This window comes from Pholis gunnellus, assembly GCF_910591455.1.
Source record: "Pholis gunnellus genome assembly, chromosome: 3".
Lineage (NCBI taxonomy): Eukaryota > Metazoa > Chordata > Actinopteri > Perciformes > Pholidae > Pholis > Pholis gunnellus.
The window spans coordinates 26,692,280-26,719,043 of NC_136529.1; the positions used below are offsets into that span (position 1 = coordinate 26,692,280).

The 26,764-nt window shown below is 43.7% G+C and overlaps 1 protein-coding gene across 1 annotated transcript; it reads right to left on the reverse strand.

Annotated features, from left to right (window-relative positions):
- Nucleotides 1–967: 967 nt before the first annotated feature.
- pik3c2b (phosphatidylinositol-4-phosphate 3-kinase, catalytic subunit type 2 beta) lies at nt 968–25,870 on the reverse strand. The gene is made up of 33 exons (XM_079156523.1): nt 25,660–25,870; nt 22,014–22,929; nt 21,798–21,898; nt 21,442–21,602; nt 21,237–21,357; nt 20,164–20,275; nt 19,709–19,788; nt 19,466–19,529; nt 19,023–19,169; nt 18,790–18,823; nt 18,346–18,541; nt 15,745–15,867; nt 14,834–15,001; nt 14,509–14,623; nt 13,576–13,718; nt 13,295–13,483; nt 13,104–13,197; nt 12,877–12,971; nt 12,531–12,711; nt 11,589–11,696; nt 10,437–10,529; nt 10,183–10,312; nt 8,908–9,044; nt 8,516–8,685; nt 7,993–8,149; nt 7,629–7,738; nt 7,039–7,240; nt 6,517–6,641; nt 6,241–6,358; nt 4,792–4,867; nt 4,130–4,236; nt 3,816–3,944; nt 968–3,536 (listed from the first exon to the last, which is right to left on the reverse strand). Exons 2-33 carry the CDS (start codon nt 22,869–22,871, stop codon nt 3,345–3,347), a joined length of 4,836 nt encoding a protein of 1,611 aa, XP_079012649.1. The 5' UTR covers nt 22,872–22,929; nt 25,660–25,870; the 3' UTR covers nt 968–3,344.
- Between the last annotated feature and the right edge of the window lie 894 nt (nt 25,871–26,764).

A 26,764-nucleotide genomic window follows, 5' to 3' on the forward strand; every position in this document is an offset into this window, starting at 1 on the left:
GTCGTTCTTTATTACCAGGGAGTGTCGCGGTGTTACTGGTCCGACGTGCTGCTGCTGCTGGTTACATAATGAAAGCGAGTCCAAAGGTCTGCACTGCTGCCACATGTTTATCAGCTGAGAGCCTCCCACGCAGATGGTCTCTTATCTGGACCGCAGCTCTGCTACCAGCAGCCGGTCAAAAAAGTGCAAATTATAGCTTTTTGTTTCTTTTAATGGAAACATTTCGTTCACATTTAACATTACATTTTTAACTGTATTTGTATTTCTGATGACATGACAAAAATCACTAGATTTACCTGTAGAGGTGACAAGACAAATTTAACAATTTGCATGACAGAAAGAAATAATGTCCACCTGCTGTTTGTTAATTTTGTATTCAAAATCTGTTTATGCTTTTTATTTAGAACATCAGTTTGTGCTTTTAACTTTTTAAATCTTTTCTCCTTTTCCAGAGCTTTTAACCACATTTCATGGTGTTCCTCCGTGGATGAAGATTGCTCAGTAACCAGTACAGCAATGTTAAAATACTCCAGTACTAGTATTCTCAGCTAAATGTACCGAAGGTAAATAAGTTGTTTAAATCTAGTATAAAAGGGGAGGATGAGGAAGACGGGGTGAAGAAGGGAGGAGGACAAGGGAGGAGGAAGGGGGGGAAGAAGGAACAAAGCAGGATGGAGGAGGAAGAAGAGGTGGAAGGGACAAAGAAGAAGGGAGCAGGACAAGGAAGTAGGGTGTAAAGGGAGGTGGTAGGGAGGAGGAATAACAAAGGAAGGAAGGAAGATGAAGGGAGGGGGAGAAAGAAGAGGAGGAAGCAGTAAGAAGGGCCAAAGAAGATGGGAGGAGTTAAGAGGAGACAGAAGTGGATGTTCAGATACAGAGAGATAAAAAAGGAGGAAACGAATAGAAAAGTGAAGATGAAAGAAAAAACGTTTCAATAAAAAACAAAAATCAACTTTATTTCTTCAATTCAAGTTTATTTTGTAGTGCAAATAATACAAAACATGTTCAGAATAAAATTAATACACATTAATCATAAAGAGCTTCTAAAATCAGACTATGCTGCCGTGGAAAGAAACCTAATCACATTTATTATTAAGTTGAGTCTGTACAGTACTTAAAGATCAGTTCACTGTGAACTTACATTCTGCTCCCGTTTCCTGTCTCCTGTCTCCTGTTTCCTGTATCCTCAGTGTGTCACCACCTTCACTGCACATCACTCTCGTCACCATGTCAACAGCTTTACCAAACTATTTTAAAAAACTGCCTTTTTAAAACAGAGTAGATGATTTAAACCACTTCACACTAAATCCACTGTTCTCTCCGAGTCGGGTCGTCTCTGAATATTGAATCTTGAACCGAGAAAAAATAAATAAATAAACATAAAATCTAAATATATCTCATGTTCACACCGCCTGTAATTTAATTTGTGTTGTTTTTTTAAACCAGGGCTGCAACAAGTATTTTTTATTTATTTATTAATAATTAATCTGCAGATTATAATGTAGATTTATCAATTTATAGTTTGGTCTATAAAATGTAAAAGAAAAATGGTGAAGAATTGTGGCGTCAGTCTCTAAACTGAAGCCTTTAAATGTCTCGTTTTCTCTCAGATATTCAGTTTAACATGAACAGGACATCTCCACAACTGAGAGACGGAAATCTGCATTTTCTGCCATTGTTACATGAAAGATTACTTGATTTTCTAAATAGTTGTGGATCGATTAATCGATTGGGCGACAGTGACAGAATATAACCATGTGATCAATATTGATTGATTGGATCCGTTTAAAAGAACTACAGGAGAGCGTCAGGGTCAAACGTATAAAGAAAGCTCCTATTTGCACAGGACGAGTATTAACAGAGTGACTTCTGGACGCCTCAGGGACGGCATGTCAACATTAACGCGTTACATGCACAGTGTCCTTTCACAATAAACTTCCATCTGCACAGAGTGAGAGTTAGGAAAAGAGTGCGGTTGATGTTAACTTGACTAACGACTTAAAAGGAAAGTTGACATGGCAGATTTGCACGGGATTGAGATCCCAGAAGACCTTCCGGGTGATACGAGTTCAGTGTCAATGGGGCTCAATTCACCTCAAATATGTGAGAAAAACAAACATGGCTTCTCTCAGAATGCAGAGATTCAAGGTTTTCACATTTGGAAGCGAGTGCTGAGCAGATCGGTGGAGTTTGTTTCCTGCAGGTTTCACCTGTTTCAGTTCGTCTACGGCGCAGAAACAGCCAGCAGGAGACAAACCCGACTCCCGTTAGATTCACTGCAGCCGGATTATCAGGAATACAGAGAGGCCGCTTAACCCCCCCCCCCAAAAAAAAAACAAGTACAAAATCACAGGATTAAAAAAAAAAAATATTAAGGAATGAAATGTGGAAACAAAGAGCCGGAGAGACAAACAGGATCTTTCTCTCTCGTGCACCACGGATAGAAAAATCTAATCGTCCTCACTATAAAAATATCCTGTTAGCAACATTGAGGCTAAAGCTCTGCTCGTACAGACACAACGTTCAAACGTCTCTACCACTGAAGCCCAGCGAACGTTTGTGGGGTTTTATTTTTAGGACACTAAAAGCTGCAAAAAACTAAATGGTCTCTGGAATATTCTTTAAATGCAGCTCGAAAAATGACTCGACTGGCCACAAATGATCTCTCTGTACGATTCAGTATTTCATAATTTCTGCAGAAATCAAACAGTATTAAAGTTAAACAATTAAAAACAATTTGTGAAATGTGAACCAACTTCTGAACAGAGTCGTCCCTTTTTTTCTACTTTTGTTTCTGCTGATAAACGTCTCAATTTCCCAGCATGCACCTGTGTGTGTGTGTGTGTGTGTGTGAAACAAAACCTTTAATTGTAATTATCATTATATTAATCTTTAACTTCTCATCTGTTTCTTCTTTCAGTGACAGAAATTATTCTATTAATTGTTCATTAAATCTGAAGCTAACAGAAGAACTAGTGAGTTAGTTTAACTTTTAAGTGACTTCATTGTTCAGTTTGTTTGTAATCACATCAGCAGACATTTTTTAAGTTTAAAAAGGACCTGATCATGAAAATAAATCAAATCATTATTTTCAATAAAAGTTCAGATTTGGTCTTTAAAACAAACCAAACATACTAAAAATGACGTTAGTTAAGTTAAACTGCTGCTTTAACCTTAAACTCCCTCACACACAGAGGGAGGATCAGCCACACGGCTTTTACTTTGAAAGGACTTTCCTTTTTTTTCTTCTTCTTCTTCTTCTTCTTCTTCATCATCATCCGTCCTCCTGAGGAGAACTGGTTCTCTTCTTCTCTCCCTTTTTAAATCCACCACTTCCCGGTCCGTCAGTGGGCGGAGTCTGAGCCGGCGGCGCCCAGCTGGTGCCAGTCCACCCAGTGCTGACCCGGGACCAGCGTCTTCAGAGGGATGAAGGTCTCTCCCAGCAGGGTGTTCTCCCAGAAAGACCCGTCACCGAGGACCCGCAGGTGGATCACCCTCTGGTCCAGGTCCCCCCGGGGGATCCGCTCGTACACCAGCTGGAGGGTCGGGATGGGAGAGAGAGAGGAACAGACTGAAATATGTTTCTATATTTAGCTGCATGAATATTAGTTTTCACACTAAAGGTTGGTAATCTTGAGAAACTAGCAAGACGGTACGGTATATTCTTAAAACTTATCCAACCTAAAAAACACCCCAGTGTTAACAACTCTTATCCAATGACAGCAACCCTCCCAAAATGATCATTATGAACATAAACAACAACCATGGCTGCTGTCGAGGTGATTTATCTTTATCTGTACTTCCTGTCTGGTTACCATCTCGTTGTAGGTCGGGTTACAGGTGCGTCGAGCCGCCTTGGTCTTCCTCTTGCTGGTCTTCTGCGGGTCTGGGAGGAGGTAGAGCTTCACGTAGGGGTCCGGGTCTGTGCCGTCCTGCAGGGGCTGCTGCACACACACACGCACACACACACAATATTAATGCAACAGCCAATCAAAGCACCAGTAAGAAAACATGACTTTGAGCATTATTATAATAAAAAGTCTTAACTCTGCGTCGTGTCACCAGACGGTTAACTAGCAACATGTCTGAATAAACACACACACACACACACACACACACTCTGACTGACCAGGCCTCGTATGTGCATCACCATGATGAAGAGCTTATCGTTCTTGTAGGAGATCGACAGTTTGACTTCGCCGAGCTCTTTGCCTGCAGCTGGAGACCACGTGAGCTCTGCAACACACACACACACAACACAGACACACACACACACACACACACACACGCACACGCATTGATTAAACTAGCCAACAGGATACAAAGGAGTTAAAATGCAACATACACGTTAATGCAGCAGGAACATTAATCCAGAAACACCAGATGTAATAGTGAAACATGTTGCTGCACCATGAATACTTTGCATGACTTTTACTTGTAGTGGAGTATTTTCAGTGTGGTATTAGTACTTTTACTGCAGTAAAGGATCTGAATACTTCTTCCACAACTAGTATTTACCAACGCAGAGAAAACATGATGAACTCATGAGCTGCGAGTAAAGACGCAGACATCTTGTCTCACAACATTCTCGTCTCTGTGCTGCACAGATGAAGTCCATCATTATCATCTTATCCACCAGTGTAACCAGAGACAGCCGTGTGTGTGTGTGTGTGTATGTGTGTGACAGGGAAGTATGTGGGTGCACCAGTTGACCTTTAACTGGTTTTACCGTGATGAATCTAACGTTGCATCTACACTGAATCTCACATGCAGGACTTGGTTAGCTTGTACCTGCTGGTTTGGTGGCCGTCGGTCCGGGTCTCTCGTCTCGGGGCAGCGGGTGGAAGAAGGTGTAGACGAGGTCGCACTGCAACACACAATTAATATTTAAAATTAAAACACGCGTCGACACGGCTCATCAAAAAGGCCCTGGACCCTCCACAGTCTCTATACGTTACATCTTCCCTGTTCAATAGATTACAGTAACTTCATACTGTTCATTTTTTGCATATTCCTGCACAAAAATGTACAATTCCTCATTTTGAAAAACTGAAATATTGTACGTATTTTTATTAATATTTAATTTATTTTTTCTAGCCTGGTGCAGCGCTTGCTTTTATTTTTCTCTTACTAAGTTTGTTACAATACATCAAGACAAGTTGATAAAGCTGCTTCTGACACTAAAGAGGCTGTTCAATGTTAATTATACTGTCAGGATTTGCTTGAAGTGATAAAAGGTAATTATCAACCAGGTCCGAAACATTTTACCAACATGTCATTTCCTGTCATTCACGATCATAAACCGTGACCAGAATCATCTGATCGGTTAGTTAAAGTCATAAAACTGCTTCTGTCAGCGTTTAGTGGTCACAATAAAGAAGGAAGTTGTGACGAATAAAGTGAATAATTAAACACACATAAACCCGTCTGATGACACTGATGGTTCCTTTATACAAGGAAGCAGAAAGTTAAAAATAAATGTGATCCTCAAAGACTGAAGGTCGACACCACGACAGCGTTAATGCAAATATAATACATTATTATAATAACACAACAAATGTAATGCAAACATAATATTCTTGTAAAAAAACACGACAGATTTTTGCAAATAATTTTAAGGTGAAGGATTGAATTCAAACTAAATTAAATAATAATACGACAGATTTAATGCAAATGTAATAAAAAGTATCATAACTTTATATTTAGTTTGAGTATGTGAGAGAAAAGACGGAGAGTGAAACGCCTTCGACTGCCAAGTTTCTAAAACTGGAAAGACCCGATACCTAGCACGCACGCACACACACACCCACAGAGACACACCCACACACGTGTACAGGCCGATGTGTTTCCTCTCAGTGAGAACATTTCTCAGAAACGCTGAGTGAAAATGAAACTTAGGATCTGAGCAGACAGACTCTGAGACACACGAAGAAACACTAAACTGTAAATGTATGAAGAGGTTCTACATCTATACACACAGTATATCTTTATCGAAATATATATATCTTTATCGAAATATATATATATACACACACACACACACACATGAAGTCGGTGCAGGCAGCTGCATAGATAAAAAATAACAGCGTATCTTTGGGGGGGGGGTCGTAGTTTATATGTATTCATCAAACATCACAGCTCTGGTCGTTGCAGCCACACCTGGCTGAGATCTGCACTCTGCTGAGGGCCCTTTTCTACTTTTTTATTATTAATCACACAGAATGTCAGCCTGCGACTGACCTGAGCGACCTCCGGGGCGGCGTGGATCAGGTGCCACACGTAACCGTTCAGCTCGTCCTTCCTCCGGTCAGCCGTCGCCTCTCCACGGGAACGACTAATCACAAGGCGGCTCGGGAAGCTGTGGGGCGGGACGAAGAGGAGAGAAGATGGACAGTGAAAAATAAAATCCTGATTACTTTAGTTTTTTATTGTGTGTGTGTGTGTCTCTGTGTGTGTGTGTGTGTGTGTGTGTGTGTGTGTGTGTGTGTGTGTGTGTGTGTGTGTGTGTGTGTGTACCTGGGTAGTTTGGATGAGGGGAAGATCAGTCTCAGTTTGCTGTGAAGTTCATGAAACTCTTCAAACGTCCTCTGAACCAGCAGCGCCTCCTGCTGACCCTCACGCTCCACCTTCACTACAAACGACTGAAACACACACACATCTGTACTTCTTCTATACTTGTGAGGACCCTCATCCTCTTCAAATGTAGCTGTTTCAACATCTTAACAACAAATATCACAACACTCATCAATAAATCATTATTATATTATTATCTTTAGGCTCATCGGTTTGTTCTTCTGTCTTTTCTTTTCTCACTGTTAATAGAAATAATTATTAGTTTACTGTTTGATTATCTTATCTTATCATTTACATGTTCGACTTATTTTCTCATGTTTAGCACCGTGTTATCTTTATGTGTTCTGTTCCCTTTTAATCATTAAAAAAAAAAACGTTTACGTTTTTTAATCTCTAGCTCCTACAATAATGTATTGTAATATATATATATATATATATATATAAAAAAGCCGTCCTGCGACTCACGTATGCCTTGCCGGCGCTGGCGGCCCTGATGTGTCTGCAGATGTAGAGGTTCCTGATGAGGCCGTCGCTCTTCACCGTGTGGACTCTGGGAGCGAAGGACAGCGTGGGTCGATCCTCGGAGGAGGCGAACTTCATCTGGGCCAGATTGTGGATGAAGAAGTTGAGTTTGGTGGCGACGCTGCCCAGACTGGACTCTATCAACCTGCACCGGTAGAGAGAGAGAGGACGGGTAAAGGACTATTGTGATGGTTTCTGGTTCTCTTTGTGCATTATAACCAATGTTTGCCAATGAAGTTGGGTCAAAAGACGCTACACTCCAGCAAGTATTTATAGCCGTTTATTTACTGCCTCATGTATGAGAGTGTCAGAACTGACAAACTAATGTTGCTACGCTAGCGGTGGCTATCTCACCAGCTACCTTTAACTGAACAGAACAGAAGTGTGAACTGTTTTGTTTTAGAGAAATTGTACATTCCTGAGCCATAATTATTCTTCAGACGTCCAAAAGTCAGATTCGGTTTTGACAGGTAATACACAATCATAGGTGTGTGTGTGTGTGTGTGTGTGTGTGTGCGTGTGTGCATGTGTACCTGGTGAAGTACATGGTGGCGTCGGCCTCAGACTCGTGAGGTCTCAGCGCATCGTAGACGTACTTCAGATCATCCAGATCAGACAGTTCAGGGATCCCACAGGACAACATCTGCACACAAACACACTTCAGCATTACACGTTGACAACGTGATTATCAGGTCCTGCAGTTACAGGAGCGTCTTTTTTCTACGATTTCTCGAGGTGTTTCTGTTATTCTGTCCACCCCTCCCCCTCGTGTGTGTGTGTGTGTGTGTGTGTGTGTGTGTGTGTGTGTGTGTGTGTGTGTGTGTGTGTGTGTGTGTGTGTGTGTGTGTGTGTGTGTGTGTGTGTGTGTGTCTGTGTGTGTGTGTGTGTGTTACCCACCAGGCCCAGCAGGTTGAGGAACAGGTGTGCGTGTTTCCTGATCAGGTTGTACGCTTCGCAGCAGAGATCCACAAAGTCGTGGAAGCGGCTCGACGGTTTGTCTCCTCCGTTGATGACGTACGCCATGTCGGAGGTGAACACGAAGGGGGCGCGGTCCCTGTGTCACATGACACGCATCACACACACAGGTAAACAGTCACACACACGTCACAACAACAATACCTGCACCGTGTCAGAGATATCGGAGTAGTAGTATTATATACATACAATACATACTGTTCATGTATATTACATATTTGTTGTCTTTAGATCAATATAAATATTGATCGTAACGTATTGACCATCACTATGTCAGATCTCAAACCGTTATCATGACCAACTGTCACATTTACCTCATCAATGATAAATAAAACCCAAACTAAAGGAGAGAACTACGACCCCCAAGATGCATTTCACTAACAAACTCCTCTACCTGTAATCCAGTTTACTGTGACCGTGTCATGAATATGACACGGCGACTCACCGTTTGATGTTCCCGAACATCTGTGCGTGTCCCAGGAACTTCCCGAAGTCGATGTGGAACATGTGGCCGCTGGTCTTCAGCATGATGTTGTCGTTGTGGCGGTCGCAGATTCCCAGGATGTAGGTCGCCACGCAGCAGCCGGCACACGAGAAGATGAAGTTCTCCACCGCCTGAACGCAAAGTCAGACTTCATTTATCAATATTTAATCAATTAGCAATCCATATAATAATAGTTTAACTTCATAGGTGTACGAAAGCTGCAAAGACACTAAAACTTGAGCCTCAGGGCGAAATAACTGATCTGTAATGTGTACGAGTGAGTGTACAGGTGTGTGCGTGTTTAGGTGCGAGTCCAGGTGTGTGTGTGTGTGTGTGTGTCCAGGTGTGTGCACCTTGTCGTACTGCTCATCAGTGGGGTTGTGTTTCTGCAGCCAGTCGGCCAGCGGTCGGTCTTTAAAGGACCCGGTGACTCCATGTTCCACCTGGATCTTCCTCAGAGTGTCAGCCTGAGGAATCATCTCCACCATACCTGAGAACAACACACCTGTCAATCACAGCTGAGAACAGGAAACAACACACCTGTCCTCCTGATAATTCACCTGTTCTACAGCATTAAAAAAAACCTGTCCTCCTGCAACATACTGTATACCTGTCCAACAGTGATATACACCTGTCCTCCTGTGCTATACACCTGTATGAGACACCTGTCCTCCTGTATGATACACCTGTCCTCCTGTGTGATATACACCTGTCCTCCTGTGTGATATACACCTGTCCTCCTGTGTGATATACACCTGTCCTCCTGCGTGATACACCTGTCCTCCTGTGTGATATACACCTGTCCTCCTGCGTGATACACCTGTCATCCTGTGTGATACACCTGTCCTCCTGCGTGATACACCTGTCATCCTGCGTGATACACCTGTCCTCCTGTGCTATACACCTGTATGAGACACCTGTCCTCCTGTATGATACACCTGTCCTCCTGTGTGATATACACCTGTCCTCCTGTGTGATATACACCTGTCCTCCTGTGTGATATACACCTGTCCTCCTGCGTGATACACCTGTCCTCCTGTGTGATATACACCTGTCCTCCTGCGTGATACACCTGTCATCCTGTGTGATACACCTGTCCTCCTGCGTGATACACCTGTCATCCTGCGTGATACACCTGTCATCCTGTGTGATACACCTGTCCTCCTGTGTGATACACCTGTCCTCCTGTGTGATATACACCTGTCCTCCTGTGTGATATACACCTGTCCTCCTGTGTGATATACACCTGTCCTCCTGTGTGATATACACCTGTCCTCCTGTGTGATACACCTGTCATCCTGTGTGATACACCTGTCATCCTGTGTGATACACCTGTCCTCCTGTGTGATATACACCTGTCATCCTGTGTGATACACCTGTCCTCCTGCGTGATACACCTGTCCTCCTGTGTGATACACCTGTCCTCCTGTGTGATATACACCTGTCCTCCTGCGTGATATACACCTGTCCTCCTGCGTGATACACCTGTCCTCCTGCGTGATACACCTGTCCTCCTGCGTGATATACACCTGTCCTCCTGCGTGATAGACACCTGTCCTCCTGTGTGATACACCTGTCCTCCTGTGTGATACACCTGTCCTCCTTGCACACACTTGGTGCGTCCGTACCTCGTCCTCTGCCGGTGGAGAAACATTTGAAGATGACCATCCTCATGTCAAGACCCTCCTCGATCCAGATCTTGTTCATGATCCGGATCACCTGCAGAGTCAGCATATCCTGCCGTAGGTCGTCTCCTGACTGGACAGAGTCAGAGACATCAGCTGTCAACCTGAGCTAAGACCGTTTTTAATCTCTTTAGACGTCGAAAACTATTCAGTTTCAGGACATAAAACCACAGGTAAGAATAGGAGAGACGACTCACCTTGAAGATGACGTTGATGTTGTCTCCCACAGAGTCCAGGTTTTGGAAGGACAGTTTGAGAGGAACAGCGTTGGAGTTGAAGAAGGAACACGACTATAAAAAGACAGAAGAAGAGGAGAACTGAACACGATCACCGATTTAAAACCAGACATTTATGGTTCAAATAATTTAATTCAGTCAATTGTCCGTCAAATGTTTTGGTTCAGACAGACAAAAATGTCAACAGCTGCTGGTCAGATCATCATGAAGTATCCTGATCTTATTCCTGCTCTCCAGAAGACGAACCCTTTAGATTTTAAACGCTGCAGAACTTGCCTGAGAATTATCATGTTTCTAACTTTTCTTCAGTGTCAAAATAATCCAGTGATAGTTGTCTTACTTCAAACAGCTCATATTAATTAATAATTAATATTATTCAACATACTTTTTAAATGGAGAACGTTTGACTGAATTTTACCTAAAAACAAAAAATAAAAAACAGGGCTTGTGTTGCAGCCCCCAAAAATAATTATGGGAAATGTAGGTCTAAAAATTGCAGCATGAATTTTCCACAAAAAAAAATAAAGGTTTTATTTATGTGGTCCTAATATTCCTGGAATATCGATGCTTTCCTTATACATTCATATACTGATTTTTGTCCCTAGTTGAACACCTGAGGACATACAGACAAGCCCACCAGGTCAGACAGCGCCACCCTCAGGTTGAATGGAGGGTTGTCATCGTTTCATATGTTTTGCAAACAGGGAAGCTGCAGGTATGTGGTCATTTACCAAAGTATTAGAGACATTAACATGTTGACCTGATGAAAAGTCAAAGGATAAACAAAGTCATTGCAGTTCATCCTGAGGGGAACATGAATGATGAACCACATTAATCCCAATCCTTCCAACAGTGGTTGAGATGTTTCAGTCTGTACCAAAGTGGTGGACGGACAGACATTAGCCTCCATAGAGCCATTACGCTAACGAGGGCTAAAAAAACCAAGGATAAAAGCAACATGAGACGGAGCTTTAGTTTCGTATAAAACACTTCTGTCCTCCAGGTTCATTTGGTTGTTTATGGGAACATTCGAGCAAACACAGACTTTAAACTAGCTCTGCGTGCGTGTGTGTGTGTGTGCGTGTGCGTGTGCGCGTGTGTGTCTTTCAGTACCTGGATGTTGATTCCTGTGACAAGCAGCGCCGGGTTCAGAGGAAGTCTGCAGCTGCTGTTTACCAAGAAGAACTGCTTCATCTCCTCCAGACCCTCCCTGAGCACACACTGTAACACACACACACACACACACACACACACACACACACACACACACACACACACACACACACACACACACACACACACACACACACACACACACACTTCTATAATAATAATAATATCAATAATGCTAATAATAATTAATAACATGAGCTCGGTAACTGACAGACATTATGATGCGTCTGGTTGGTGCTGCCCTCTGCTGGACTGGTACTAAATTGTTACAACATTGAAAATCAACATTAAATCATAAAAAAGCCCCAAAATCACAGATCACACGTTCATGATTTGTGTGATATTGAATTTATTTATTGACTAATTTTTAAGTCAATAAATCGGAGGCATTATGTGTGCAGAACATATTACACTTTACGTCATAGAGAGTGATGTTTTTGAACGACACACGGTTTTAATATATATTATATAAATAATATCAGATAAACCTTTATTGATTTAACATAAATCAAATAAATATATAATAGTTCAATAGATGTCAGCAATTAATTGATTATGTGAACAACAGAAAATTAATTAGCAAATATAAATATAATTTGATAAATAATTTCTTGTTTAAGGCAAAACTTCTGATTTCAGCTTCTCAGATGTGAGTATTTTCCATTTTTTCAGTTTTAAATCTGTTCAATGAACAAAACAAAACATTTGTTAAAGACTTATTAAAATTATGCTCCAAGGGAACTCTTTTCTACATAATTTTCCAGGTTTTCAAGGACGATTGGGAATCCTGGATTTGGGACAATTTATTCTTTACAAAAACAGAAAAAAATACAAAACTTGCCAGTACAGTAAATGTTTGAGATATATTTTGTGTCCTCTCACCTGTCTGTTGGACGGCGAAGCGTCTCTGACTTTGTGAGCCACGGTGGCGAGGACGGAGACGAGCCAGCACTGACGGTCGAACTCTTCACGGAGGCCTCGACCGACGCAGCAGAGCAGAGCGGCCAGAAGGTGCTGATACCGAGCGCTGAACTGACTGTCCTGCAGGTTGTCCTTCAGCAGCCTGAGAGACAAACAAGATTAAACTCAGTTTAACTAATCCTAACTATATATTTGTGATCTGACCAACAGCGATTTTATTTTTATATATATATATATATATATGAGACATATAAAATGAACGATAAATAAAAATAATAAAATGATTGTTTCTGTGTGATCAGCTGACCAGAAGAGGTAGTGAGCGATGCGAATGTCCCCGATGGCTCTCCGTAGGAGGAACCGAACCAGAGAGCTGTCGAGGTAACACTCGTACTTCAGAGCCTGAGACACAGACAGAGAACATCAGTTATACTTGTAGATTTGTTACACTTTTTTCTCTCTGCAGCTGACAAAATAAAAGCCTCTCCCGTTAGCTGACAAAATAAAAGTCTCTCCAGTTAGTTCTCATCTGACCTGGACGAGCTGAGGCAGGAAGTCCAGTAGCTCTGGATCTGAGATGGAGTCCATCCACTGAACAGCCGTCCTCCTCAGCTCCTGGTCCGGAAACCTGGAACACACACACACACACACGATGATGTCACTCATGTTATCACGATGATGTCACTCAGGTGAGTGTCAGTGAGCGGGGGAGGCGGTGTACGTACGAGGCGTGGAGGAGTCCCAGGGCGTCCTGGTGACCCAGACAGGCCCACTGTTTCAGGAGGGCGTAGATGTCCGGCAGGCAGGCCCACTCCCAGCAGGGGGCGCTGGCCAGGACCAGAGGAAGAGCTGCACTCTCTGACTGACAGAAGGCCTTCTTCTCCCAAAGAAGACGCCTGTCCTCCACCGTCAACCTGGACACAAAGAGACACATGAGGACCTTCCATCTTCTTTCCTTAAATTACAGTCACATAACATCAGATCTCTGTGTGCGTGTGTCTCTGACCAGAAGACGGCCTTCTTGTGGAGGACGTCCTGCAGCTGGATCTGACTGATGGTGTCCAGTCTAGAGTAGTCGTACTGAGGACAGAAGTCTGCTGGAGGAGGAGTACTGAACAGGACCTCGAACGACGAGGTGGGGAAGTCCACCTGAGAGACAGACAGATAGACAGGTAGAGAGACACACAGACTGAATCAAATCCCTTGTAGATGTTCACATTGATGGGCAATAAAGCTAATTCTGATTAATGAGGAGCTTCAAGTTTCAAAAAGTTTTTCCCCAAAAAAAGACAAAAAATTAATACAAAGAAGAATATCTTGTGACCCTCCGGAGCCACAGAATAAATTATACAACATATATCATCTATAACAGGCTGAGGAGTAAACTGAACTTAACGTGGAATACTGGTGGACTGTCCCTTTAAAACTGTGTGTGTGTGTGTGTGTGTGTGTGTGTGTGTGTGTGTGTGTGTGTGCTCCGACGTCGTTCATCAGGCAAAAACAAACAGATCCTGAATCAGTCGACTGCACTGAAACAAAGAGCCAGAGATGTGTGTGTATGTGAGTTACACTGACCTAGATATGTGTGTGTGTGTGTGTGTGTGGAGTCATCCTGTTCAGTTAAATTAAAGGACAAAGCTGTTTTTTTTCCCCCAGTGATATGTGAGACCGGTGCATGTAGATGTTGCAACAACAGGAGGTGAATTATTGTAGTTTGCCAGCAGGTGGAGCCGATTAAGATACTTTACGTCCATTAATCCAACTGTATTTCACTGAAACGGTTAATCAAACAGGGTGTTTTTGCTCCACTTTGACCATGTGATGCCGGTAGTCAGTAGCTATTTGTTTAAAAATGTTTAATATCCGCAGGTCATCTGGACTGAACTCAATGACATGTGGACTTTGAATGTGAACTCTAGTGGAGCGGATGATGTCTCACCTGCAGGATGACGCTGTCTGGCTGGCTGAAGTTGGGCGAGCTCGTCCGGGCGTTTCCCGTCCTCCCCGGAGCCGAAGGCCACAGACCGAGTAACTTCCTGCCACATGTCAGGACGCTGCAGACACACACACACAGACACTCCGGTCAGTCCACACACACACACACTGTGCTGAGGAGGAAACTACATCATAAAGGTCAGAGGAACTGATGTAACTCTCTATTCAGATAGAGGACAGGAAGTGATGAACGTGGAGGTCGTCAACATAAACTGCCTTGAACTAGTCGGAGGTGATGACTTCCTGTGTCGGGGCGTCATGTGACTCACTGTCTGAAGTTGAAGAGCGGCATGGTGACCCAGCCCAGAGCCTCGATGCTGCGCCGCTGCCTGCCCTTCTCCTCGGCTCCTCCGGGGGGCGGCAGAGAGCTGGCGTACAGAGTCACCGTCAGCTGAGACTCTCTGGGCAGCTGGTTGATCTGCACCGGGAAACACACCCTGCATAGAGGGAAAGGGGGGGGGGGGGGGGGGGGTATAACACGGTGTTCATCTAAACCAGGCAACAAACCTGCATTCTCTCCAATGACCTTCAGGGGGCGACTCCTCTGGTTGTATAGAAGTCTATGAGGAAATGACTCTACTTCTCTCTTGATTTATTACCTCAGTAAACATTGTAAACATGAGTTTATGGTCTCAATCTCTAGTTTCAAGTCTTCTTCAATACAGCATGATGTTCATTTAGTAAATGATGGTCCATTTAGAGTCAAACAGACCATAAAACAGGGGATGCTTTAGGGCGGGGCTATACGGAGATTGACAGGTCTCTACCACGCTGTTGTCCGTGTTTTCGTCTTGTAACTTTAACCCTTTCACAGCGTGTTTTCAATTCGTTGAAGTTATTTGTAAAATTTTTGGTGGCTAAAAAAAATGTCAATGGCAGTTCAGTGTTGCACTTAGCTCCACCCTCTGGTGTCACATATGGTTGCAAAAAAACAAGATGGCGACGTCCAAAATGCCAAACTTGAGGCTTCAAAACGTCAGTCCACCAACCGATAGGTGGCATCACGGTGACTACGTCCACTTCTTACATACAGTCTTTGATCCACACCTGAAGAACTAATTTCTATTTTACTGGAGATCCAAACATTTGGCCATGTAGTGTCTTTAATGTAAGTTGTTGTTGTATCATTAACTACACCTGAACACTGTTCTGTGTGTGCAGGTGAGGCTGTGGTACGTACCTCTGGTCCCACACCACCAGGTGGAACAGGTATTTGCTGACCGACTGTTTGCTGGTGTGCTGCGGCGCGCAGAGCTCCGCCCCTCCGTGAGTCAGAGAGCAGGACAGGAAGAAACCCTCGTAACTGTTCCAATCAGAGAGCGGGACGGGGACACGATGTCATGATGATGTCATGATGATGTCATGATGATATCAGAGATGTACAAATCACAATGTGATGAATCTGTTTCCAGATCGGCATGAAAACGGCCAATAGGCGGCGCAACATCTTACACTTTTAAATTATTGTTAATCAAATTTCACCAAAATATATTATGATATATATAAATACTTTATTCTCCAGACGACGACAAAAGTAAAAGGTCTTGAACCGCTGAGACAAAATGTTATATTAATATGTATTATATTATAAATCATTTGTTTTTGTTTTTATATAAAATCTTAATGTAAAAAAGTAACTCAAGCGGATAAATAAATTCAGTATGTAATGCATGCAACAAAGTGCAGTGTCGCCAGTAAATATTGTACTTTTTACTGCACTACATTTATTTGACACGTGTAGTTACTATTTATGTTAAAAACCTGATATATTTATACGATACGATGCAGTACTTTACTAGTAATGTACCCAGCAGTACACTGGCTTCACTTTGAAGAACTTCAACATAAAAATGCTCTTACGTGTTTTAGTAAATGATAAAAGAGATCATCATAATATTCTATGATAACACTTTGATTTGAGTATTTTTACTTTTCATACTTAAAGTACATTTTGCTGATAATACTTCTGTACTTTTACTTAAGTAACGTCTTTTACGTTTTAGTATTTTTACTTCTACTGCAGTAAAGGATCTGAGTAAGAGTAGTGGAAATATTCACAAAAACCTCAAAGTTGTACTTAAGTACAATACTTGAGTAAATGTACTCAGTTAAATTCCACCACACACACACAGATGGCGTGTGATGCTGACAGCCAGGTGTCGGCCGGCCCTGCCTCCTCTCGGATGTCAAAGGTCAGCTCTGGTTCCCAGGCAGTCAGCCCTTTGTCCCAGCAGAGAGAGAGAGAGTGTGTGTATGTGTGTGTGTGTGTGTGTTAGTGGGGGAGGGGCAGCAGCTCTCAGCTGAGTTTCCTTTGTCACACACACACACACACACACACACACACACACACACACACACACACACACACACACACACACACACACACACACACACACACACACACACACACACACACACAGTGCTGAATCATCAGTGTGCTTGTTCACACTACAGCTCGCTGCTGTCTGTCCGTCCGTCCGTCTAAAGCTTTGTTTATAGTCGCGCGTGGCACCGTAGCTCGGATGGCGCCCGAGCTACGATAAAGGCGTTTATGCTCAACGTGCAGTTTGTTGCATTATTCTCCAAAACGCCAGAGGGCGTACAGACAAAATAAACTGAAGAATCAAGAAGACAACGAGTGTAACTCAGAGATATGACCACAGACTGTACGTGTAACCGGCTAAAAGCCATAAAACAACCTCCACAATAGAGAGGAGGGATTGTGATTCTCTGTAAACTCATAAACTACTTTATATGATCTCTGTAAAGAAAGAAGTCAAGTATTATGTGCATTGTAAAGAAACAAAGGTTGAAAATCCTGTAAACTATTTAATTTGGAGGCAAAATATTTACTCAAATATAGATTTTTAAGGCCTCCGGTTTAATTAAACAAAGTGACGTATTTGTGACAGTCACGTCTGAAAAGCTGGAGCTCTTTAAGTGCCATTAAAAGCCTCTTTTATTCCACCCGAATTATGTTAATAATAAGAATCCAATAGTTATATTTACACTACAACGATTAAAAGGGGTAATTTTAAAAAGACAATGAAGGCGGGCAAGGAGATTATATTATCAGGCAGTTCACAGAGACATCACAGATCACATCCTAACAATAGTAGGACACTGCTTTGGTCCGGCTTTACTTTGGCTTTACTGGTTGTGTGAAGCAGAAGGAGGGGCTCATTATCAAATTAAAGACGACGTAAGAAACTGCGTTTTCGGCTGCTTTTAAACACATAAACAACACATTTTGTTGGTCAAAAACGCTGCAATAAGCGATAAATTGGGTGAAAATATATGTATTTAATGGCACTTTCGGCTTTCTATAAGCACTGGCTTCACTACGGCGAGTATAAACTAAACTTAACTGACAGTTCGTCTCAATTGCAGTCGAATAGTAAAAAAGAAAAAAATGACACACAGGTGTCTTCTCTATGGAAAACATCATGAGGTCAAGATGTGAAGGAGAAAAGACGTCCACCGTGTTAAGAGAATTCCACTAAAATAAAAGAGTTTTATGTAATTATGTTTTTGATTGATTGTGTGTCTGTCATGTCGCTTTAAATGTTGCTCTGTGAGACGACATTATCTCGTTTCCTTGTGTAAATGATTGTCCAATGTATCCTATTTTTAAAGGAGGTAAGAAAGGAAGCACTGAAGCTCCTTTCCTTAGATTTGAGAGGATTTGACGAGCTCTCATCAGATACTTCCGGGTCATTTTTAACCTCGTTAGGAACCTTCTGAAGCAGGTGTTTGTGTCTGCGTGTTTGTTTCGTCGTACCTGGCGGCCCAGGTGATGGGGATGCGGTGGGCGGCGTGCACGTTGAAGGAGAGCACGTTGGTGACGAGGCCGGCCTCCTGCACCGGCGCCGTGCTGCAGCGACTCTGAGCCGTCGTGTGGAAGTTGGCGTTGAACGTGCTGCAGTACAGATCCACCAGATCCAAGATGGCCGCCGTCAACTTCTCCACCACTTTCTCTGTGAAGCCAGGAGATCAGAAACAGGATTGGAACATCTGAATTCACCTCAGAGGTGCTGTCCTGAACTTTCATCGTTTAGTCATGAATATTTCTTATTGTAGAGAATTATGCAGGAAGAGGAAGTACTCAGATCTTTTACTTAAAGCTGCTACAAGGAACTTTTATTCTGTTGATTTTGGCGGTCCCTGTGGACTAAAGTGGTAGTGTTTCCGAACAGCCTGTGCTGTTGATGACGTTGGGACGTACCTCTGTTCTCTCTGACAGTGAGCACTGAAGCATCCTGGGAGGACAGACGGGAAGAGAAGACACCATGAAGAGAACAACATGTGAACATCTGTTTTTTATGTTATCTGTTTTTGTCTGTCTGTCTGTCTGTCTGTCTGTCTGTCTGTCTGTCTGTCTGTCTGTCTGTCTGTCTGTCTGTCTGTCTGTCTGTCTGTCTGTCTGTCTGTCTGTCTGTCTGTCTGTCTGTCTCTCACCTTGAGGACTTTGGGCTGCAGACGACAGGGGCATGCTGGGAGCTGGCTGAGGGCGGAGGTCACATCGGGCGTCTCCACGGCAGCTAACGAGTTGCAGAGCGCCTTCACCGATTGGACGAGACGCTCCACGTGCAGCGACAGCTCCGCCTTCAGAGACAAACGGGAGAGAAGGAGAAGAAGAAGAAGAAATGTGGTTTGATTTGGTCCATGAAAACAATTTAATTTGAGTTCTGGAGAGTCTGTCTTTGAGAGTAAATATTTTAGTTTTGAAATCTGGAAAAGGAAGACAGTTTGGAAAGAGAGGACACATTGTGAAGGGGGAGACCATTTTTGGAAAACAAGAAAAGATTTTGGAAAGAGAGGACATCTTTTGCAAGGGGAGACGTTATGGAAAGAGAGGAGATTTTAGGAACGCAAAGACATTTTGGAGAGAGAGCTGTTACCTCTGACAGCAGGAAGGACTCGGCTTCATTATGAAAAGTATCCAGCAGAAGAGTCAGAGCCTCCCTGTTCACAGAGAAAAATAGGGAAATTAACCTAAAAAGAAGCTTGAAAATGGATGAAAATACAGACCAAATGTATACTACTTTATAATTTAATCAATTACAGCATCAGGACATTTAAAAATGGAGCCAATATTCATTATGATTAATACTAATCATTAAGGTAGAGGCCCCGCCCCTCACCTGGTGACAGTCTGTTTGATTGGACGCTCCTGCAGCAGGATGTTGTGGTTCATGGTGGACAACGTCTCATCGTCTTCTTTCTGTTGTCAAAAGGTTAAAAAAATAAAAAATTAATCTGCATTTCTCTCTTAATGATCCACGTTCTGTCCCGCACCAGACTCCTGTTTGAAAAGCTCACGTCTAAGTGATGAAAACCAGCCTGATGAACAGCATCTCTGCTATTGGCTGGTGTTTGGTGCCAGGTGATGTCACTCTCTGCAGAGTACAGCTGGTGACATCACCTGGCTCCAAACACCAGCCGATAGCAGAGAGCTTTTCACCTGTAGGGGGTCAGACCTCACGCATGAGAAACAAAACTCGTCACTTTAAACACTATAGACAGCTGTGGGTTTCCTGTTAGAGCGTGTGTGTGTGTGTGTGTGTGTGTGTGTGTGTGTGTGTTTGTGTGTCCGGACCGTGCGGGACAGCTCCGTGTTGATGGAGGATCTCTTGGTGAGCACCAGTCGGACGTCCCAGTCGAACTTCAGACACTGTTGAACAAACTCCAGACCGGCCAGAGTCTGAGAGCTGACAGACAGACAGACAGAGACAGACAGAGAGACAGAAAGTATTAACAAAACAAAATAAAACTCTTGAGGTCTTGTACTGCGGTTAAATGTAAAGAGTTAAAGTAGATCATTTATTAGTTTTTTATATCTAATCAGGTTTTTTCCTTCACATTTAATTTTAATTTATAATTGTCTCCATGTAGATGATGAGTCTGCATTCAATCAGTCTTCTTGTTTTAACATGTGCGTTAAAGAGTTCACTCTCTTCTACAGCACTTTAATCACTAAAATAACATCTGTATTTATAATATGCAACATGGAAAATGTCTTTAAAACAACTTATACTATTAATAATTCTGCAGAGAGACAGTTATTGTTTCACCGCAGGAAGTTCAGTCTCACAGCTGCAGCTTATCGGACTGAAGCACACTTCCACGGACAACACACACACACACACACACACACACACACACACACACACACACACACACACACACACACACACACACACACACACACACACACACACACACACACACACACACACACACACACACACACACACACACACACACACACACACTCTCTGGAGATTCATATATAAACATCAGAAAAGACATAAGCACAGCTGTGTGTGTGTGTGTGTGTGTGTGTTGTGGTCTGTCTGGTGGGTGAACATTAGTGTAGCTGGTCTACCAGCAGCCACAGCTCAGCTGCACTCTGTTATTACGAGAGTCAGAGTCAGAACCACAGACCACAGATCAGTTTTACTGCAGCAGGCTGTGAGGTCTGTCAGACAGCAGCTCAACTGTTACTATCGTTGTTTTTATCATCATTATTATAATCATTGTAAAGTTATGTGAAGTATTTAATCTGAGGACCGCCTAACGTCATCAAGAGTCACTTAGATAATAAATGTAATATAATAACATTAATAATAATAACAGTTAGGAGACGGGCAGACTGATGAATGTTCTTACTTGTTGAGGAACTCGTCGTGTCCACAGACCTTCAGCAGGTAGTCGTCCACGTCCATGTGATCCAGATCGTCCTGAGCGTAACACAGAGTCTGATAGATCAGCAGGTCCACCGTGGACGAACCTTAGAGAGACAGAGAGACAATGAGTCAGAGACACAGAGAGACAGAGTGTCTTTTATTTTGAAGTCAGTCACATCCTGTCTTACCATCACAGGTAAAGGTGAGCGGCTCTCTGAAGTGCTCACTGATGACGGTGACCTTCACGCTGACCCCCAGACCCTGATGCAGCTCCTCCAGACCGACGGACGGAGACCAGACGAAGCCGCCGTTCTTCAAGCCGTCGCTGTGCGGGTACGCCGAGCGTAAGCTGTAGAAACACACAAGAGTACTGTCAGTACTGCAGTACTACAGGTACGTCTGGGCTAGTATTATCAGCTTCATGTAGTTAAAGTATTATTCATGTGTGCGTGCGTGTGTATGTATGTGTGTGTGTATATGTGTGTGTGTGTATATATATATATATATATATATATATATGTGTGTGTGTGTGTGTGTTACTCACACGTCCAGCATGTGACAGAAAGCTGCCACCTCCTCGTCTCTCTCCTCAGACACCTGGAACAGTTCGTATCCAAACCCGTTCATCCTGGAGCCCAGAGACACCTGTCAATCACACACACAGCCGTCCGGAGGATAACGATAGTCAGTGAAACTTTATTTACACTGTGATGGTTAACGGTAACCTTTTTCTTTTTACAGTGTAACCGCAGGGTCTTACCGGGTCTGCAGAGACGCGCCGTTGGTTCTTGTTGCTCTTGGGAACCGGTACGTACGTCCTGGGCGGGACTTGAGGGGGGAGGGTCTTACTCCGAGCCACAGGCTTCCCCGATTGGTCCCCGTTGGCCCTCCGACCTCGGGGCCCCTGGCGGCTCCCGTTGAGTCGGGACAGCGAGTCGTTGATGTTGTCGTAGTTCAGCTCTCCTGAACTCACTTTGGGCGGATCCACGTCGGGCGTGAACAGGTTCACGTCACGGGGCGCGGTGGACCCTCGAGGGGGCAGGAAGGGGTTCTCTGACCCCGACGACACGGGTACGGGGTTTCTTGGGGGGAGGGCGGGGGGGACATCGTCCGGAAGAGAGGGGAAGAAGCCCTTAGAAAGAAGTCCCGACCCAGATCCGAGCGAGTCCCCGGGGCTGGAACTGGGGAAGTCCCTGAACTTGCTGACCTCCGGACTGTCCAGGATGTACGGGGAGTCTTTGAAGGTGCCTCCCTGAGGAGGCAGCGCCCTGGTGGGCATGGAGTACGGAGACCGTGACCCTCCAGGCTGGTTCAGGGACGGGTCGGAACCAGAGAGGCCCCTCAGCAGGCCTCCTCCTGCGGGGGCAGGAACGGGCTGGCTGGGTGTGGGTCGCGGTCGTTCGATGGTGGGATTCGGGGTCTTGGAGCGGGTCGGCGTTCTGGAGCCGGTCTGGCTGGGTTCTGTGGTTCCGCTCTTGTCCTGCTTGAGCCTGGAGAGGGCGTCGTACTCCATCTGAAGGGCCTCGGCCAGGACCAGCTCCTTCTGACTGAGACCCAGAGTCTCCAGACAGCCCCAGCCCGCCTCGCCGCTCTCCTTCTGGGTCTGAGCCGCCGACATGATGCCCGATCTGCTGCTAGAGGAACCAGCGAGGACACATGGAGCTCCTGAGGATCAGCTGAGGACAGAGAGGAGATGATATTATAATAAAGACATACAGGCTCAACTCATAGCTCATTGTTCTATATTCTGTCTCCTTTAAATAATTCCAGATGGTTCCAATGGTCACATCATGATGATACTACATTTAACATACGTATTGGACGTATACTTAATCTAGGAAGGGTATTAGACCGCTCGCTTCCTCCGCATGTCGGTAGTAGTAGAATTATAAAATGCATCATTTTAACTGCACAACAGCTGCTAGTAAAGAAAACAAGGTCAGCGACGCCCAGTAATCCGTTATCCATGTTGAATTAACCTGGTAGGACACGTCGCGACTGCTAAGAACCAATCAAGTAGTGAACGTGGGCGTCTACGGTCTCCGTTTCCTCCCTTCAACACTAGAACGCAACCCCGGAGGAGTAGCGTTTCCAAACGTCTCCGTTTTAGGGATTTTACAATGCTCGGCCTAAACGTAGCTAAAATACAAATGTATGTTTTAAAACGAAAAATGTACTAGTGTGGATGTATCCAGAGACCAACAAACCTGCAGCCGAGTGTGAAAGGGAGGAAGGAAACAAGACAAACACAATGAGGAGGAAGGGAAGGAAAGGAAGAGGAAGTGAGGCTGTGAGGAGGCAAAACCAGCTGAGACCTGATCAGGACTCATTGGGGTTTGTTCAGAACTTTATGTGACCCTCCAGAACAAACGTCCTAACGAGGTCGATGTAAATAAAATGTTCAGCAGCGTTTTCTTGACCTCTATAAGCTCCACTACACTGATATCGGATCAGTACTCATTAGTAGTACTCATTAATACTCTGCATCGGTCTGTGAATTACTGCTTAGCTGTGAAATTAATGCCACAATAAAATGACCTGCTTCACGTCAGCAGACTGCTGTCTGCTGGTCTGGTTCATTCGTCTCCATTTCAAACCCCAGGGAGGGGGGGGTCGGGGTTTATCATCCACACACAGCGAGGGGGGGTGAGGAGACGGATGATGGGGGAGGGATGTCATTATGTAGCCCCCCCCCCCCGATATAGACAACACAAACCAGCTGTGTCCCACTTCCACTGGTCTATAGGGCTGCACCTCAAATCTCTGAAGGAAGCTTCGGGTGGCATCATATTTTTTTACGTCATCGAAAATAACTAAATAAAGCGATTCATCGGATTAAAGGAATTCGATTAATTAAATAAACTTGTATCAATAAATATAACTCGGCAGCGTGTGCGGCCAGCGGGAGAGCAGCAGTTCAATTATCACTTTTATTTCCGATCTATTTATTCATTTATTCATAAACAGATTTACATAATGATCCAGCTGTTCTCACATCTTGACACACCTAAAACAGACCATAATATTTAAAACAGCCCTTAAACAAATTCATAATGAGACTCCTGTAACTGTCCGACTCACAACGACAAGCAGAACCAGGCCGTCGCCATCTTGTTTTTTTGCAACCAGTGAACAGGAAGTAACCATATCTGGACTGAGGAGGAGTGACGTAGAGACGTCTCTGGTCGAGACCTGTCAATCACCGTGTAGCCCCGCCCCTAAAGCATACCCTGCTCTAAATGGACCATCATTTACTAAATGAACATCATGCTGTTTTGAAGACGACTTGAAACTAGAGATTGAGACCATAAACTCATGTTTACTGAGGTAATAAATCAAGAGAGAAGTAGAGTCATCTTCTCATAGACTTCTATACAACCAGAGGAGTCGCCCCCTGGTGGACACCAGAGAGAATGCAGCTTTAAGACACTTAACACAGCTCCATCTAGAGACGAAACACCTGTCTGTCTCTCTGAGATATGGTGAATTCAGCTGCGTTAAAACACAGTGAGGTGATCACAGACACAGTGTCTGTCTCGCTCTTCACCTGTCTGTCTGTCTTATCTCCACCCTCCAGTCCGGGACGCTCTGAACCAATTGAAACACTTTGTGACGACACACCTGTGACTGGACGCCTCAAACAGGAAGTGATAGACGACCTGATTTTAATGTTATTGTTAAAAGCCTGTCAGCAATTTAGTGGCGTATTTGTTATCACGCCCCCTTGCAAAGACGTCACCACAACGACGTTTTGAAGCACGTTTTCCTCCATTAGTGTTTTTTAATCTTTCAAAACAAACTCATCTACCCATAACACCTGAAGGACAGCCGGGAGCGAAAATACACCTGTCCTGGGGGGGTGCGGGGTTAGACAGGTGTATATGACGTCATAACTAAAACAACCGCTACGTCATTGCACTCGTTATGACTGATTGTTGTGTGTTGTTAAGCCTTATTTTACTTGTTTTGTGTGTCCGAGCATCTCTGTGACAGCTGCAGCAGCTGCAACGCTTCCAACCAGACTCCATTCAAAGAACCGAGTACTTAAACGTGGCCTCCTCCCCCCGCAGACTGCCACGGAGGGCGGTGGTGAAGAAACCCGGACCAACTTCTGAGTGTTTAAACCACAATATAGAGCAACAACATGCATTATGTGTTCGCCGAATACACCTGTAGGTCATGAAGACTTGCAAAAAGCCCAAAGTCGTGTTCGAAAAACGACCAAAGCCCCTCAAACAAGCGGGTTTGTTTTTAACTGTCGGTTTTTTAAATGGTATTTGGTTTTCTGACCTTACCCTCCAAAAGAAACGCAGTCCCTACGGCAAGAGACATGCGTCAGATTGTGACTTAAAATCAAAGCTAACGTAAGCTAGCTTCGTCCCCAGGTGTGGGGGGAAAACCCTTACCTGAGTCTCGCGCTACGGTCGCGAGGAGCGGGCGGCGGTTGCCATTTTAAAGCGGTTTACTTTCCTGGCAAAAATAAATAAAATCCCATCAAGCCCCCTTTAAGTGTGGAGTCGCTATCGGTATATCCAGATTAACAGGCGGTTGTTCCAACACATTCAGCCGGTAGAACCGGATCACCGGCCCCGCTGTGTGAGCCTCTGTTTACGGGTTAAACACTGTACGAGGCTCCGGTGTCTCCACTGAACCCCCGGTCTGTAGCGAGCTGCTCGGCTGTGCGTCAACCTCTCTTCAGCAGCTGCTCTGAACGCAGCGGCATCAAGTTACACACCAACACCCTGTTAACAACACGGGACACTTCCGGTCACATTTTCAAAATAATAATTTTTTGCTCTCCTCTTGCCGCCCCCTTTTTTATTAAATGTATTTTTGTTTGTGTATGTATATAAATATATATATATATATATATATATATATATAGGGATATTTGGAGATGCACATTTATTATTTATTATTTAATATGTATTATTTATTATTTATTATTTATTATTTATTATTTATTATTTATTATTTATTATTTATTGTTTATTATTTATTATTCGTTATTTATTATTTGTTATTTATGTGTAGATTGAGATGTGCCCCATATTATTACTACCTAACCTCATTAACTGGATCACACCAGGGAGAATTAGTAATTATTTAAGCAAAAATTTGATTTCTGTTGTTTAATGTCAAAACAAAGTTAAAGGACTTCCGGTGACACTCAGACTCATTCTGTGTGACTTGATGGCGCTTCAGTGCAGAGATAAAAGAGGTGAAACAGCGACACCTGGTGGACAAAACCGTCATCACAGAGAGGAGCTCCGAGGTCAGCGAACACTTCACCACTTAGAAGAAGAAGAAACAAAACAAATCAAATTAAAATGTGAGGTTTTCTTAACATTGAAACCATAAACTACGGTTAAAGTGTTTAACCTAACGCTATATTGATGTTCCTCTTCTTTCCTTCAATACATATTCAAACAGAAAGAATAAAATAGTATAATTCAGACACCAAATTAATTATTTACGTGACAGAACTTTGGATTTGTTTTTCTGTCCTGT

Coding starts and splice junctions, on each gene's coding strand:
- pik3c2b (XM_079156523.1), bottom strand. CDS start 22,871: ATGTCGGCGGCTCAGACCCAGAAGGAGAGCGGCGAGGCGGGCTGGGGC. Junction 15,002..15,744: donor CTGGTGGTGTGGGACCAGAG/GTACGTACCACA, acceptor CCCTCTATGCAG/GGTGTGTTTCCCGGTGCAGA. Junction 9,045..10,182: donor CTCCACCGGCAGAGGACGAG/GTACGGACGCAC, acceptor TGTTGTTCTCAG/GTATGGTGGAGATGATTCCT.